This window comes from Rhipicephalus sanguineus, chromosome 2 (genome assembly GCF_013339695.2).
Source record: "Rhipicephalus sanguineus isolate Rsan-2018 chromosome 2, BIME_Rsan_1.4, whole genome shotgun sequence".
Lineage (NCBI taxonomy): Eukaryota > Metazoa > Arthropoda > Arachnida > Ixodida > Ixodidae > Rhipicephalus > Rhipicephalus sanguineus.
The window spans coordinates 98,179,625-98,198,660 of NC_051177.1; the positions used below are offsets into that span (position 1 = coordinate 98,179,625).

The 19,036-nt window shown below is 44.3% G+C and overlaps 1 protein-coding gene across 6 annotated transcripts in view; it reads left to right on the top strand.

Moving 5' to 3' along the window:
- The window catches only part of LOC119383448 (uncharacterized), a 94,476-nt gene extending 76,193 nt beyond the window's left edge, over positions 1–18,283 (top strand). For all 6 annotated transcript variants that reach the window (XR_005181661.2, XR_007415122.1, XR_007415123.1 and 3 more), the window contains one exon: positions 18,001–18,283. Coding sequence is in view for 1 of the 6 variants with exons in the window: in XM_049412512.1 (XP_049268469.1) it covers positions 18,001–18,093 (93 nt within the window). In the remaining 5 variants the exon portion in view is untranslated. The remainder of the gene's footprint in view (positions 1–18,000) is intronic.
- The last annotated feature ends 753 nt before the right edge of the window (positions 18,284–19,036 follow it).

Sequence of the window (19,036 nt, forward strand, 5' to 3'; positions counted from 1 at the left end):
TGTGACCCAGCCTGGCGCGACTTAGTGCAAGCTGGACTAAATTTTCTTTTAAATGCGAAGCATTTCTTAGCGAACTTCTGCGACTTTGAGCGTATCTATCTATCTATCTATCTATCTATCTATCTATCTATCTATCTATCTATCTATCTATCTATCTATCTATCTATCTATCTATCTATCTATCTATCTATCTATCTATCTAGCCGCCTACGACTTTGTGCTCTCCTGGTCGCTTGGTTGATCGAATGTGCACCAAAATTGGTATGGCGTAACATGACTGTATGACGAACATAAATGACAAGTCATAACATGAAAATCATGACACGCATGTCATGTACAGCATGACTTACGTGCCACGCTCATGGTGCGCTGGCGGCCGTTCGCTAGCTTTATATACACCAAAATTAATATCTTGAGACGTGACTGTGTAACGAACATAAATAACACGAGTTGACATGAAAATAATGACATGTATGTCATGTACAGCATGACTTACGTGCCACGCTTATGGTGCGCTGGCGGCCGTTTCGCTAGCTTTATATGCACCAAAATTGGTATCTTGCGACGTGACTGTATAACGAAGATAAATGACAGGAGTTAACATGAAAATCGTGACACATATGTCATGTACAGCGTGATTTACATGCCACGCTCATGGTGCGCTGGGCCGTTTCGCTAGCTTTATGTATGCCAAAATTTTTATCTTGCGATGTGACTGTGTAACGAACATAAATAACACGAGTTAACATGAAAATCATGACACGCATATCATGTACAACATGACTTACGTGCCACGCTCATGGTGCGCTGGCGGCCGTTTCGCTAGCTTTATATACACCAAAATTGGTATCTTGTGACGTGACTATGTAACGAACATAAATAACACGAGTTAACATGAAAATCATGACATGCATGTCATGTACAGCATGACGTACGTGCCACGCTCATGGGGCGCTGGCGACCGTTTCGCTAGCTTTATATACACCAAAATTGGTATCTTGTGACGTGACTATGTAACGAACATAAATAACACGAGTTAACATGAAAATCATGACATGCATGTCATGTACAGCATGACGTACGTGCCACGCTCATGGGGCGCTGGCGGCCGTTTCGCTAGCTTTATATACACCAAAATTGGTATCTTGTGACGTGACTATGTAACGAACATAAATAACACGAGTTAACATGAAAATCATGACATGCATGTCATGTACAGCATGACGTACGTGCCACGCTCATGGGGCGCTGGCGGCCGTTTCGCTAGCTTTATATACACCAAAATTGGTATCTTGTGACGTGACTATGTAACGAACATAAATAACACGAGTTAACATGAAAATCATGACATGCATGTCATGTACAGCATGACGTACGTGCCACGCTCATGGGGCGCTGGCGGCCGTTTCGCTAGCTTTATATACACCAAAATTGGTATCTTGTGACGTGACTATGTAACGAACATAAATAAATCGAGTTAACATGAAAATCATGACATGCATGTCATGTACAGCATGACGTACGTGCCACGCTCATGGTGCGCTGGCGGCCGTTTCGCTAGCTTTATATGCACCAAAATTGGTATCTTGCGACGTGACTGTATAACGAAGATAAATGACAGGAGTTAACATGAAAATCGTGACACATATGTCATGTACAGCGTGATTTACATGCCACGCTCATGGTGCGCTGGGCCGTTTCGCTAGCTTTATGTATGCCAAAATTTTTATCTTGCGATGTGACTGTGTAACGAACATAAATAACACGAGTTAACATGAAAATCATGACACGCATATCATGTACAACATGACTTACGTGCCACGCTCATGGTGCGCTGGCGGCCGTTTCGCTAGCTTTATATACACCAAAATTGGTATCTTGTGACGTGACTATGTAACGAACATAAATAACACGAGTTAACATGAAAATCATGACATGCATGTCATGTACAGCATGACGTACGTGCCACGCTCATGGGGCGCTGGCGACCGTTTCGCTAGCTTTATATACACCAAAATTGGTATCTTGTGACGTGACTATGTAACGAACATAAATAACACGAGTTAACATGAAAATCATGACATGCATGTCATGTACAGCATGACGTACGTGCCACGCTCATGGGGCGCTGGCGGCCGTTTCGCTAGCTTTATATACACCAAAATTGGTATCTTGTGACGTGACTATGTAACGAACATAAATAACACGAGTTAACATGAAAATCATGACATGCATGTCATGTACAGCATGACGTACGTGCCACGCTCATGGGGCGCTGGCGGCCGTTTCGCTAGCTTTATATACACCAAAATTGGTATCTTGTGACGTGACTATGTAACGAACATAAATAACACGAGTTAACATGAAAATCATGACATGCATGTCATGTACAGCATGACGTACGTGCCACGCTCATGGGGCGCTGGCGGCCGTTTCGCTAGCTTTATATACACCAAAATTGGTATCTTGTGACGTGACTATGTAACGAACATAAATAACACGAGTTAACATGAAAATCATGACATGCATGTCATGTACAGCATGACGTACGTGCCACGCTCATGGGGCGCTGGCGACCGTTTCGCTAGCTTTATATACACCAAAATTGGTATCTTGTGACGTGACTATGTAGCGAACATAATAACACGAGTTAACATGAAAATCATGACATGCATGTCATGTACAGCATGACGTACGTGCCACGCTCATGGGGCGCTGGCGGCCGTTTCGCTAGCTTTATATACACCAAAATTGGTATCTTGTGACGTGACTATGTAACGAACATAAATAACACGAGTTAACATGAAAATCATGACATGCATGTCATGTACAGCATGACGTACGTGCCACGCTCATGGGGCGCTGGCGACCGTTTCGCTAGCTTTATATACACCAAAATTGGTATCTTGTGACGTGACTATGTAACGAACATAAATAACACGAGTTAACATGAAAATCATGACATGCATGTCATGTACAGCATGACTTACGTGCCACGCTCATGGGGCGCTGGCGACCGTTTCGCTAGCTTTATATACACCAAAATTGGTATCTTGTGACGTGACTATGTAACGAACATAAATAACACGAGTTAACATGAAAATCATGACATGCATGTCATGTACAGCATGACGTACGTGCCACGCTCATGGGGCGCTGGCGGCCGTTTCGCTAGCTTTATATACACCAAAATTGGTATCTTGTGACGTGACTATGTAACGAACATAAATAACACGAGTTAACATGAAAATCATGACATGCATGTCATGTACAGCATGACGTACGTGCCACGCTCATGGGGCGCTGGCGGCCGTTTCGCTAGCTTTATATACACCAAAATTGGTATCTTGTGACGTGACTATGTAACGAACATAAATAACACGAGTTAACATGAAAATCATGACATGCATGTCATGTACAGCATGACGTACGTGCCACGCTCATGGGGCGCTGGCGGCCGTTTCGCTAGCTTTATATACACCAAAATTGGTATCTTGTGACGTGACTATGTAACGAACATAAATAACACGAGTTAACATGAAAATCATGACATGCATGTCATGTACAGCATGACGTACGTGCCACGCTCATGGTGCGCTGGCGGCCGTTTCGCTAGCTTTATATGCACCAAAATTGGTATCTTGCGACGTGACTGTATAACGAAGATAAATGACAGGAGTTAACATGAAAATCGTGACACATATGTCATGTACAGCGTGATTTACATGCCACGCTCATGGTGCGCTGGGCCGTTTCGCTAGCTTTATGTATGCCAAAATTTTTATCTTGCGATGTGACTGTGTAACGAACATAAATAACACGAGTTAACATGAAAATCATGACACGCATATCATGTACAACATGACTTACGTGCCACGCTCATGGTGCGCTGGCGGCCGTTTCGCTAGCTTTATATACACCAAAATTGGTATCTTGTGACGTGACTATGTAACGAACATAAATAACACGAGTTAACATGAAAAATCATGACATGCATGTCATGTACAGCATGACGTACGTGCCACGCTCATGGGGCGCTGGCGACCGTTTCGCTAGCTTTATATACACCAAAATTGGTATCTTGTGACGTGACTATGTAACGAACATAAATAACACGAGTTAACATGAAAATCATGACATGCATGTCATGTACAGCATGACGTACGTGCCACGCTCATGGGGCGCTGGCGGCCGTTTCGCTAGCTTTATATACACCAAAATTGGTATCTTGTGACGTGACTATGTAACGAACATAAATAACACGAGTTAACATGAAAATCATGACATGCATGTCATGTACAGCATGACGTACGTGCCACGCTCATGGGGCGCTGGCGGCCGTTTCGCTAGCTTTATATACACCAAAATTGGTATCTTGTGACGTGACTATGTAACGAACATAAATAACACGAGTTAACATGAAAATCATGACATGCATGTCATGTACAGCATGACGTACGTGCCACGCTCATGGGGCGCTGGCGGCCGTTTCGCTAGCTTTATATACACCAAAATTGGTATCTTGTGACGTGACTATGTAACGAACATAATAACACGAGTTAACATGAAAATCATGACATGCATGTCATGTACAGCATGACGTACGTGCCACGCTCATGGGGCGCTGGCGACCGTTTCGCTAGCTTTATATACACCAAAATTGGTATCTTGTGACGTGACTATGTAGCGAACATAATAACACGAGTTAACATGAAAATCATGACATGCATGTCATGTACAGCATGACGTACGTGCCACGCTCATGGGGCGCTGGCGGCCGTTTCGCTAGCTTTATATACACCAAAATTGTATCTTGTGACGTGACTATGTAACGAACATAAATGACAGAGTTAACATGAAAATCATGACATGCTGTCATGTACAGCATGAGTTACGTGCCACGCTCATGGGGCGCTGGCGGCCGTTTCGCTAGCTTTAGTATACACCAAAATTGGTATCTTGTGACGTGACTAGTGTAACGAACATAAATAACACGAGTTAACATGAAAATCATGACATGCATGTCATGTACAGCATGACGTACGTGCCACGCTCATGGTGCGCTGGCGGCCGTTTCGCTAGCTTTATATACACCAAAATTGGTATCTTGTGACGTGACTATGTAAGCGAACATAAATAACACGAGTTAACATGAAATCATGACATGCATGTCATGTACAGCATGACGTACGTGCCACGCTCATGGGGCGCTGGCGGCCGTTTCGCTAGCTTATATACACCAAAATTGGTATCTTGTGACGTGACTATGTAACGAACATAAATAACACGAGTTAACATGAAAATCATGACATGCATGTCATGTACAGCATGACGTACGTGCCACGCTCATGGGGCGCTGGCGACCGTTTCGCTAGCTTTATATACACCAAAATTGGTATCTTGTGACGTGACTATGTAACGAACATAAATAACACGAGTTAACATGAAAATCATGACATGCATGTCATGTACAGCATGACTTACGTGCCACGCTCATGGGGCGCTGGCGACCGTTTCGCTAGCTTTATATACACCCAAAAATTGGTATCTTGTGACGTGACTATGTAACGAACATAAATAACACGAGTTAACATGAAAATCATGACATGCATGTCATGTACAGCATGACGTACGTGCCACGCTCATGGGGCGCTGGCGGCCGTTTCGCTAGCTTTATATACACCAAAATTGGTATCTTGTGACGTGACTATGTAACGAACATAAATAACACGAGTTAACATGAAAATCATGACATGCATGTCATGTACAGCATGACGTACGTGCCACGCTCATGGGGCGCTGGCGGCCGTTTCGCTAGCTTTATATACACCAAAATTGGTATCTTGTGACGTGACTATGTAACGAACATAAATAACACGAGTTAACATGAAAATCATGACATGCATGTCATGTACAGCATGACGTACGTGCCACGCTCATGGGGCGCTGGCGGCCGTTTCGCTAGCTTTATATACACCAAAATTGGTATCTTGTGACGTGACTATGTAACGAACATAAATAACACGAGTTAACATGAAAATCATGACATGCATGTCATGTACAGCATGACGTACGTGCCACGCTCATGGGGCGCTGGCGGCCGTTTCGCTAGCTTTATATACACCAAAATTGGTATCTTGTGACGTGACTATGTAACGAACATAAATAACACGAGTTAACATGAAAATCATGACATGCATGTCATGTACAGCATGACGTACGTGCCACGCTCATGGTGCGCTGGCGGCCGTTTCGCTAGCTTTATATGCACCAAAATTGGTATCTTGCGACGTGACTGTATAACGAAGATAAATGACAGGAGTTAACATGAAAATCGTGACACATATGTCATGTACAGCGTGATTTACATGCCACGCTCATGGTGCGCTGGGCCGTTTCGCTAGCTTTATGTATGCCAAAATTTTTATCTTGCGATGTGACTGTGTAACGAACATAAATAACACGAGTTAACATGAAAATCATGACACGCATATCATGTACAACATGACTTACGTGCCACGCTCATGGTGCGCTGGCGGCCGTTTCGCTAGCTTTATATACACCAAAATTGGTATCTTGTGACGTGACTATGTAACGAACATAAATAACACGAGTTAACATGAAAATCATGACATGCATGTCATGTACAGCATGACGTACGTGCCACGCTCATGGGGCGCTGGCGACCGTTTCGCTAGCTTTATATACACCAAAATTGGTATCTTGTGACGTGACTATGTAACGAACATAAATAACACGAGTTAACATGAAAATCATGACATGCATGTCATGTACAGCATGACGTACGTGCCACGCTCATGGGGCGCTGGCGGCCGTTTCGCTAGCTTTATATACACCAAAATTGGTATCTTGTGACGTGACTATGTAACGAACATAAATAACACGAGTTAACATGAAAATCATGACATGCATGTCATGTACAGCATGACGTACGTGCCACGCTCATGGGGCGCTGGCGGCCGTTTCGCTAGCTTTATATACACCAAAATTGGTATCTTGTGACGTGACTATGTAACGAACATAAATAACACGAGTTAACATGAAAATCATGACATGCATGTCATGTACAGCATGACGTACGTGCCACGCTCATGGGGCGCTGGCGGCCGTTTCGCTAGCTTTATATACACCAAAATTGGTATCTTGTGACGTGACTATGTAACGAACATAAATAACACGAGTTAACATGAAAATCATGACATGCATGTCATGTACAGCATGACGTACGTGCCACGCTCATGGGGCGCTGGCGACCGTTTCGCTAGCTTTATATACACCAAAATTGGTATCTTGTGACGTGACTATGTAGCGAACATAAATAACACGAGTTAACATGAAAATCATGACATGCATGTCATGTACAGCATGACGTACGTGCCACGCTCATGGGGCGCTGGCGGCCGTTTCGCTAGCTTTATATACACCAAAATTGGTATCTTGTGACGTGACTATGTAACGAACATAAATAACACGAGTTAACATGAAAATCATGACATGCATGTCATGTACAGCATGACGTACGTGCCACGCTCATGGGGCGCTGGCGACCGTTTCGCTAGCTTTATATACACCAAAATTGGTATCTTGTGACGTGACTATGTAACGAACATAAATAACACGAGTTAACATGAAAATCATGACATGCATGTCATGTACAGCATGACTTACGTGCCACGCTCATGGGGCGCTGGCGACCGTTTCGCTAGCTTTATATACACCAAAATTGGTATCTTGTGACGTGACTATGTAACGAACATAAATAACACGAGTTAACATGAAAATCATGACATGCATGTCATGTACAGCATGACGTACGTGCCACGCTCATGGGGCGCTGGCGGCCGTTTCGCTAGCTTTATATACACCAAAATTGGTATCTTGTGACGTGACTGTGTAACGAACATAAATAACACGAGTTAACATGAAAATCATGACATGCATGTCATGTACAGCATGACGTACGTGCCACGCTCATGGGGCGCTGGCGACCGTTTCGCTAGCTTGATCTACCCCGAAATTGGTATTGCGCGACGTGACTGTGTGACGAACATAAATAATAGGAGTTATAATGATAAATAATAGAACATAAATAATAGTAAATAATGGCTGCTTCGCATTACATCGATTCCCACAATGCGTGGGATTTGTTGTACATTAACAAAAAAAAAAATAAGTTTTCTTTTTTTTTGTCAATGTACAACAAATAAATTCCGATAGCATAAAAGTAACCTACGTGTTTATGGGATGCTTCTAGACGTATTGCACCAGGCTTTTTATTCATTAGGTGGTTAGGTTGCATGGTGCTTAGTTTGCTATTCATTAGGTGGTTAAGGTTGTACTAACATGTGTTCGGTCAGTGAGCAGATATTCTCTGCGCTTCATGTGACAAAAACCTAGAATACAGGCAAGGAATGATGCGGCTTAGTAGATGCGCCTAACCACTCTGAATACAATTCCTTCCAACTGTACTTCATTTGGATGTTCATGTGTTACCCGCTGACGTGGGAGCGTCTTCTTATGTGACATTAATATCTGTATTTTTCGGACTTTTCTGCAGTATTCTGGCATTGTTTAACTTGAATACGGTGGCGTAACTGTGTGTTGTATGTACCGCTGATTTTCCAAATTGAGTGGTGTTGTTGTGAGAATGTTATTTTACATTTTATGCTTACTCTGCGTCTTCTAACTACTCAAGAGCTAAGGAGCGACTGGAGACTTATTTGTACATCAACATGTCCTTGTATCATAACAACAAGCAAAGCATAGAGAATGCTACAACGGCTCGACCACATCGTTAAATTTCAGGGAACTCAGCCTCTTCAATAGAAAACGATCGCCCCTAAATAAGTAATCCTTATCTTTTACTTCGTGTACAAGCTATAAGTGAGAGAGAGTGCGAAACGTAATGTGGAAAGGCAGTGAGGTAACATGGAAAGTAAATACCCCCTTTGCTGCCCTGCACTCGAGAAGGAGGAAGAGGAGACAGAAAAGTAAGAAACAGAATATTGAGAGAGGGAGGGCGATGTGTTATGCGTATATCTGTCCCCGTAATTAATGCGACGATATTATCAATCAATCAATCAATCAATCAATCAATCAATCAATCATCAATCAATCAATCAATCAATCAATCAATCAATCAATCAATCAATCAATCAAACAAACAAACTCGCGTTTTTACGAAACTGAGATTGGTATGAAAAATGCAGTGTCACAACGCCGCATGACCTGCCGCGCAGTCTCATGAAGTCAGCAGTCTATATAACGTACGTAAGGAAATTTCTCCCATACATGCTTAGAAGTACACAAAATTTAGCGAAAGAACTGCGGAAAAAATACTACTTATATACTGTGAACACGCAGAGTTATATGAAAACGATGTTGTAAGGATTTGTTTGGGAAAGCTTGCTGATATTTATTTGTCAGATATCTATATATTCAATTTCCATATATGTCAATGTATATCTCGTACTTTCTTAACTTACTGCACGCACATCTTCCTTTTGAATAACGGTAAATCGTGTGGGTGACGCCTTCATTTGTCTTTGCATGGCAAATAAAGGTGCAGGATATTCAGGCTGTCTGTGGTTTCTAATGTCAAAATAGTCCCACTTGTTGACGACAGATCGTGAACATGCTGCTTGTTTGCCTTTGGCGCATTCTGCGGACAGTCATTTTTCTCTAATTACTGATGTTTTTTACATGCTTTTCTTTCTTTTTTTCCATTGACGCAAGCAAATTCTCATATACGTCAATCGCGCTGGGCTGCGCACGAGAGCTTCCACCAGGGAAAAAAAATAATGACCAAATTGGGGGCTCCTTGCGGAGTTCGCGCTGTGTCATTGACGTTCCTTCGAGCATTCCGGGCCGTTGCGTTCGTGACCTCTTGCGTTTCGGAAACCGGTGACTCAGGACAAAAGGTTCGGAAGGAAACGTGCCGACGTGCACGTTCCTACAACCGTAACACGGTGACGCCCCCTGTGGCGTTGTCGACTGCCGCGTTATGTGTAGCCTGAGCGTGCACGAACTCAGCACTGACACGCACGGTATATTCCGTGCTCCGCGAAAAACGGTAACAAAAACGAGAAAGAAAGAAAGCAAGAAAGGAAAGAAAGAAAGAAAGAAAGAAAGAAAGAAAGAAAGAAAGAAAGAAAGAAAGAAAGAAAGAAAGAAAGAAAGAAAGAAAGAAAGGAAGGAAGAAAGAAAGAAAGCAGCACGTTGTGGAACAAGTCATGCAGTCTAGCCAGTGCCTTCCAGTCGCGTGTCAGAAGCTCAGCAGGTGACAGACAATGTAGTGTCTGTCTCTAATGTGTGTGTCTGTCGACGAAGGACAACCTTGACTGATTGGCTATAGTTTCTGCAGCAGCAAGACTAACGAGGATAATTAAAAGAAACATAACAGCATTCGGGATCCTCGATCGCGTCCTTTCCTTATCGTCAGCGATTGTTTTCTCAGAACACTGGATCTTTTCCGACGTAAAGCGGGGCAAAATAGCTCGAATCCTGCAGAGCTACGGGGAGGGAGCCATTGTTCTTCTCTTCATCGTAGATGCCGCCAGAACGTCGCATCCGTCATGGATCGTCGTCGGACTACCCGGGGCGAGCAAATTATTTTGCCGTGATGAGCGCGAAAACGCTGACGTCACCGGTGACCTCATTGAATTGTCACGTGAGGAAAATGCCTACCGCTGTCTCTACTACAACGCTGCTTTAAATTTAATGAACGATTGTGTGCCTAATGACACGTGTGTCAAGATTTTCAAAGTTGGATTGCTGACTAGAGTTTAAAAACAAGAAGAAAGTCGATAGCTTTAGACAGCGTATGTCAGGAAAGCAGTCTGCAGTTTACTAAAATGTCATGACTATCTATTTTTAACAGCGGGGCTGGTTAAATTAAGCTCGGAGAAGCCCCGTTATTAGTTAACAGAAATTATCGTCATCATGAACCAGTACGCGCTCTCTTCGTCCGCTTCGTCATCTTCTGCTTCGCTCCCAGAACACGCGCGCCAATTTGCCCGGCGTGGGATGCAATAACTTTGATGGGCGAGAGAACGAGTACAGAGAGAGAGAAAGAGATATAGAGACGGAAATTCTTGGGTGAAAAAACTTCTTGGCGAGGCGGGATTCGAACCCGTGTAACTACGACCCGAGGCCGAGCGTCGTAACCACTCGGCACTCGAGTCACGCTTGCAGAGCATAACATAGCCTTGTATACTACAGGGTAAAACGGGGGCGGGAAAGAGAAGTCAGGGTGACGAGAAGGGAAAGCAGGAGCGGAGAGAGTAAAGCATAGCATATCCTTTTGTAGCATATTATAGCAAGGGGGTGGGAAAGGGAAGTGACGGTGATGATGAGGGACAAGAGGAGCGGAGAGAGTAAAGCATAGCATATCCTTGTATAGCATAATATAGCAAGGGGGTGGGAAAGGGAAGTGACGGTGATGATGAGGGACAAGAGGAGCGGAGAGAGTAAAGCATAGCATATCCTTGTGTAGCATATTATAGCAAGGGGGTGGGAAAGGGAAGTGACGGTGATGATGTGGGACAAGAGGAGCGGAGAGAGTAAAGCATAGCATATCCTTGTGTAGCATATTATAGCAAGGGGGTGGGAAAGGGAAGTGACGGTGATGATGAGGGACAAGAGGAGCGGAGAGAGTAAAGCATAGCATATCCTTGTGTAGCATATTATAGCAAGGGGGTGGGAAAGGGAAGTGACGGTGATGATGTGGGACAAGAGGAGCGGAAAGAGTAAAGCATAGCATATCCTTGTATAGCATAATATAGCAAGGGGGTGGGAAAGGGAAGTGACGGTGATGATGAGGGACAAGAGGAGGGTAGAGAGTAAAGCATAGCATATCCTTGCATAGCATAATATAGCAAGGGGGTGGGAAAGGGAAGTGACGGTGATGATGAGGGACAAGAGGAGGGGAGAGAGTAAAATAGCATATCCTTGTATAGTGTAGTACAGCAAGGTGATGGTAAGAGGGAAGTGACGGTGATGATGAGGGACAAGAGCAGGGGAGAGAGTAAAGCAGCATATCCTTGTATAGTGTAGTACAGCAAGGTGATGGTAAGAGGGAAGTGAGGGCGAGGAGGAGAGAAAGAGGGGAGAGGGTGAGAGATAGCATCGCCATGAATACTTTAGTACACCAAGAGACGGGAAAAGAAAGTGGTGGTGAGGAGGAAAGAAACGAGAGTGAGAACGCCACCACTCCACTTTTTCTTCAGCCATCGCACCACTTGTACGTAGCTGCCACAATTCCTGTAATAAGTTTAGTTAAGGTGAGTTGGTGCCTATGTGTGGCGGCGGCTACTCCAATTCGCTGTCATGATCGTATTCCTCGTAGTGCTCTTAGCCCACAAAAATTGAGAAAACAGGTGGACAGAAATTCGCATACACACATCCTCAGTGCTACATTATAAATGTTCACGCAGCAGAAATGTTCACAAAACAGAAATCTTCATGACTTCTATGCAGCTTAACGCTCCTCGCTCAACCATGCACTGGTCCCACTTCGCTCACTGAACTCCGCTCTTCACAGTCGGCTACTTCTGCTGCCAACTTCATAACTTCTGCGTAATCGACTTGTTAAATTTTCTGTAACGAGTTCTTCACTTTCCTGTAGCTCAGCGCTCCTCTATCAACCCAGGCTCCAGTCTCATTGCGTTCATTTACTTCTTCCAACGTGCACATATATTTTTATTGCGATAGCAATTATATGGACACTCTCGGCTGAGTTTTGCCGTCGCCGTCTGTCGATGCCGTCATGTCCCACATATGTATATGTATGTATATATAAATCAAAGCCACAAAGAAAAATATTTCCGAAGTGCACCACCGAGAATCGAACCTTCGACCCCTCGCTACGCAGCGCGCTGCCTTAAACAACTCTGCCACGGACATCCCGCTGTTTATCATAACAACGGCGAGCTATTTATATACACCATTTAACGGTAACGGCACGCAGAGCTCGGAGGTGCTTCAGTATTTGTAGTATCACCCGCGAGATTGCCCGAAGGGCGGGCTTAAAGCAACGCTCCTGCATTTTTTCTTCAGACGCGCCCTAAAGGTGGCCCCTTTCTGTAGCCACTGACGATGTGGAACGCCGAGTAAACGATGCGTCTAACGGCACCGCGCGGCAAGAGACACGGAGGGGTCACTCGACGAAGTCTAAGAGCATTGGTTTGTAGCGCGCTGCTCAAACACGAAGAAGTAACAACCGGAACAGTTAGTTCGCGCTCGTCCTGTGTGTACCTGTGCGTTCTTTTCGAGTGTCCTTCCTTGTGTTTGAGCAGTGCGCTGCAAGTGTCGAGCTGTGACCGTTGTTAGTTCGCTGTCGTCCTGTGTGTGTTATTTTCGCCACTCCTTTGAACTCGAGCGGCGCGTTGCGAGTACTGAGCTGCTTGCCGTTCTTCGTGTGACATTCTAATTTGTTGCTGTCGCATTCATTGTTTCGCCGTTGCGGCGAAACTGTCACTTTCTTTTAGGCCGACATCTTTGCTTCTCGTTTTCTTATGTATTTGAGAATTGACTCGTCTACGCATGCCAATTCCGGAAGCTTTGTCGAGGAAGAGAGAGAAAAGCAAGGATAGGCAGGCAGGGTAACAAGATGCGCGTCCGGTTTGCTACCCTGCGCTGGCGGAAAGGGATAAAGAGGCGAGAACAGAGACGAGAGGTCATTATTCCTGCGCATATTGAGAAGAGATCAATAAATCTACGTGCAGTCGCAGAGATCTGCCGTCTTTGGCGACACCTGCGCTGTCTTCCGCACCATCGACGCACATGGTCATGTTCCAAGAATCTTGGTAGTTGAAAACGGTCTCGAGTTCACTCGGTTTAGTACTACCAAGATCTAGTATCCATGGGTCTCAAAATGAGCGCAGCTGCACACGATGTGTTCATTGGTCTGCTGGGTCCCGCAAGAGTCGCATGTATGGAACTGTGTACCAACATTTCATTACGGAGCGAGTATGCTTCTGTGAATGAAACTTCTATCCAGAGGCAGCACAGTAAGGCTGCAGTGAATACTTAAATACAGAGTGGCACGCGCCCAGTTGTGCATGCCCAGTCGTATGATCCGGGTCTGGATGTGCTAAAAGGTTCTTAGCTGGGTTAGTTGGTTCGTGTACTTTATCGCAAAACAGCGCGATCGACGGGACGGCGAAAGAGCAAGACGAGATGATGTGCCCCGCCATAACGGATGTGTTGGACACCAAGCTCTCACGCGATATGCTTGACAATTTTATTAGGACGTTGTGCGACCCACAGATTAAATGATATCGCGGCCAAAGAAATGCGAAAGTACAGCTGCCTGCAAGAATGCGCCGGAAATCACTTCTCCGTAATCATAACCAGGTGGCAAAGCTGGAATATGGAAATTAATGCGCGAAAACCCCGCAATATCTCTTGGACTTAGCGGAGCCACCTTCCCTGCCGTGCAGACTACGTCTCAGCCTGCTTGCAGAAATTCAGACCTAGAAAATTTTAATGCCCCTAGCATAGCATCAAAGAAAAATTTTTTTCTTCTCTGAAAGATTCCTTGTCCCTGCCAGCGTTTACGCCACGCAGCCTGCTTTCAAACTATTACGAATTCTCAGAAATCCCGAGAGCTTGTGTGCTAACCGTCATTGCACGTACGACTCCTCGGTGCCATCAGTAAACATCCTGCTGCAGGAAAAGCTACGGCGCCTTGCCGCTCGCTTCGCCTGGCCGCCTTGCAACTGGACGATAGAAACGCATCACGAAGCGCAAGTCTCGTCTTTCGAAAGTCCTTTTTTTTCATTCTGCCTTTTGTTTTTGATCCTTGCTAGACGGGAGAACGCGCATGCGCAACTGCCTCAGGATCACTTGCAAGCGTATGGCGCGGTGAAGACTTTCTCGGAAGTAAGCGCCGGTGAAATGCAATGTACCGCTACAAGGACGCGAACAAGTGGGCTCACATAATAACACGCGCCGACGCCTCGGAACGTCGATCAAGCGAAACTTGTTTTATCCATCCTCGTGTCTGGGCTCTAACCCGTAGAGCCATCAAGCGCCCGCTTTCGAATGCAATACAGGATTGTTCGATTTAAATCTTGAAGCTTTCTCAAGTTTTATTTTTCGGGTTATAGCCTGTTAGACTCGATATGACAGCGAAGCCTGTGCTGTTGAGGATGGTGTTGCCGCGTCTTCTTCTTCACTGGAGTGACCTTCAATTTGCTTTACATGAACACGGACTTAAAACGTAATCGGTAGAGACGTCCGTCTAGTTCGTGAAGCTTAACATTCGACCTTCCTCTTATTGAATTTACTATGAAGACACTGCCTCAGAAACAGCAAGAACTTAATGACCTCGCAGAGCTCTCGAAGCAAGAACAAATCCCAGTCGATGATCACGGTGTCTTGTAGAGGAACGGGTGTTCAGCTTAAAGGCTTTGTAGCTTAATGGGATGGGCAAGTTTAACGCCGATTTTACTCGAACAGTGCAGAGATCAAAGAATGACATCGAGAGCAGAAACAAACTTAAAGAAGGCGAATAGCGTAGCACTAGCCACGCTGTTCGAATTCACAAATGGAAGCGCGTTCGATTTCTTCGTGTATTCTGTCTGTACGGTATGCCAGTAATTCGCCTTTTTATTGCTGCATGACGGTTTGAACGAGAATGTGAAAGTTTATAGCCGAAGTATCAGTGCAAGACATCGCTGATTTGGCACTAAGATAGGAATCACAAAAATGTTACCGCTACTCTCGGCCATATACCCCTCAATCCACTGATTCTCATAACTTGAATAAAACAGCGATGTGACGGAAGCACACAAAAGATAACTGTCGTACTATCATTGCAATGCGATTTTAACGCGATAGCTTTAAAGAGATTGTTTCGTGAAATTCCGGCGTCGGCGCGGTTGGATGGGAGCGAAAAATCAGCGTTGTCCGTGTGCGAAAACTCGAGATAGATGCAAATAAATAAATAATAAAAAACTGGTTCAAATGGCAGTCAAATGCAGGACTTCTGCGTGGCAAGCAGGTGTTCTACCACTGAGCCCCACCATTGCTTTCTTTTCTTTTACGCTAGTTATTAAAATGAGCATTAGAATGCACATTAAAAATGGCACAAATAGTGTGAAATAGAAGTACAATCACATACATAGCGGCAATAAGCGCTCAAGCGTTAATAAGGGAACACTCGACGGCTAGCATAAAGTGCAGCAGAACAGTGAGAGTTCTTCATATCGTGTTATGCAGGAAAGGTGGTGAGCCCGAGCACCTCAGCAAGATGGGGTACCAGTCCGGTCTGATGTCTAGTTCGTCATAAATGTCCTTTCGAATATCCATTCGAAGAAAATGTGTGCTTGAAGAAATTGTGGTTTCTGCGTTACGCTCTTGCGTAAGTGGTTTCCATAAACTGTGCATACCCGCGAGGAAAAACATATGAAACGGCACTTCATCAAGCGATGCTGCAAAAGATAACGTATAGTGTTAAAATCAATGGCAAAATTTTTCTTCAGGGCTCGCTGAAGGACATCAAAGAACAGAATAGTGCCTTTGCAGCTAACAAAGCAACGCTCTATTCAATCTACTGTCTCCGGCACGTCACATAGACGGCAGTTAACAGAAGGAACAAAAATACATTTTCTTCTTAACCATATTTTCACCGGCAGTGTTTCAAAATGGAGTTTATAGAAGATTGTTTTTGAATTAGGAGAGATATATATTTGGAGCACTCGTTTCAGCACATAGTGGCCAGGTAGAGCGGAGTACAATGAACAGTACAACGGAGACAGAAAGAGCGTAGATAGTAAATCCTTATATAGTTCCTTGCGTGATATCCGTATAGCCACGCCATTGCTTAGAACTGCTTCTGGGGGAAAAAAAAAGACCTATACAAATGTCATGTAATGCGAGGATTAAGATTAACACATGTAATGTTGCATGGAAGAAGCGTAGCATAGCAGCAGGCGTCAAGACATGTGAATTGCACAACGATTGAGGAGTTCAAAGGCCCACCCATTACAATGCACTCAGGCACATTTAAGCAGCATCATCAGCAAAAACATCAGCAAAGGGAGCAGCTGCGTAGGTTCGCGTGTTGCCTTACGGACGCGTAGTAGTTACCTCGCTGATTCGCCAAAGGAAGAATTATGGCGCGGTGGGTACTTCGCAGCTGTACATGCGATAGGCATTCTAGGTTAGTTTAAAGCGGCCAATGGTTAAGGCGCCCACCCAGAATCGAAGCGAGGTTACCGGCTGAGTACGCGGTGCGAACGGGGCCCAATTACGTTATCGCGTTCTACTCTTGAAGTGGAAGTTCAAGCGTCCTCCAGATTTTCTGCTTTTACGCAGCGCATTTATTGCAAAGCTTCGACATGCAAAGCTTCTCATCATGAAGCTTCCACATGACGTAATGGACATGTTCACGCAAGCGTTTGGTTTCACATTGCAATTCACATCGCACTGACTCATCCACTTCTTTCGACTATGCTATCAATAACATCAACCTTGATTACGTAACTTCATATAAATATCTCGGAATACAGCTAACCAATAATCTTTCATGGCATGCGCACATCGAATACATCACTAACAATGCCAACAGATCCCTCGGCTACATACGCAGAAATTTTTCTAAAGCCCCCTGCCATTTGAAGTTAATGCTGTACAAAACACTAATTAGACCTAAGCTTGAGTATGCGTCATCTGTGTGGGACCCCGGTCAAAAAACATTATCAGCCATCATCGAGTCAGTTCAAAATCGGTCAGCACGTTTCATTAATTCAAACTATACCCGCACATCTAGCGTTTCACTAATGAAATCAAACCTTGGACTAATTGACTTGCAAACTAGAAGAAAAATTTCTCGCCTATGTCTTTTTCATAAACTCATTTACCAAAATACTTCACTTAAACAGGAACTCATCTCCGAGCCTTCATACATATCGTCACGTCTTGACCATCAGCATAAAGTTTTTATTCCTTTCTGCCGTACTAACGTTTTTTCAGACTCCTTTCTGCCAAAAACCAGTGCCGAGTGGAACCACCTTCCCCCCTCCATCGCCTCCATTGAGGACGTGTCATCCTTCAAGACTGCACTAACCGATCATATCTTAAGCCTCCAATAACTGAGTATTGTTTGAACATGTATTCTAATTAATTTGTTGTATTATTGTGTTCTGTTTTTTACTACATCTTTTGTTATATTACCCACCCCCTCTGTAACGCCTTTATGTGCCCTGAGGGTAATGTAAATAAATAAATAAATAAATAAATAAATAAATAAATAAATTTTTGCCTGCGGACCAAGGTCTTGTCTCTTACTATACTATGTAGTTTCGTTGAATTTGATCATTAACGTACTATTTATAGCATTTCCTTCTGTCAGAGCCGATTTTGTTGCTTTCAAACTGTATAACGATAATGCATCTATTCGTACCTCTCGCACGCCTAGTTCACGTACTAAAGCAACAAATGCACCAGATTCTCCCTTACTGACATATTAATTATAAAGCATTTCTACTGGCGGCTTGCGAATAAGGCAGTAGCAGGAATCTTACGCAATATGCCCTTCCTGCGCAGCTCAGATACATCGACATCTTGATGAGAACATTGCCTATTAGAATGCTGTCCTTCTCTCTCTTTTTCCTTATCTCTTCTGGCGTTCTTCATCCAAAAAGGGTTGGCGAATGTCTCAATATTTCAGCCCTGTCTTCTTTATTATTTGTGTTCCTCTATTTTTGCTTTCAACAACTGAAAACCATAGGCCTGCACAAGTCTTGCCCCATTGGCTGCTGAAGAATTCATTTCCGTGCTGCGGAAAAAAAGCTACAGCCGCTATCACTTATTTGTTTTCGAGCCAACATCGTGCACAGAATGCGCTATCCCACGCCTCTGTACTGTTGACAGGTTTGTGATATTGGCCGCGTACCTGTATGTCCGTGTGGAAGGGTCTCAGAACGCTCAAAGGAACCATCGCATCTGTCGCCTGCGGCCATAACCCACGCGCAGCTAACTCCGTCGCAGTAGTTTCCAGCAGTAGCAT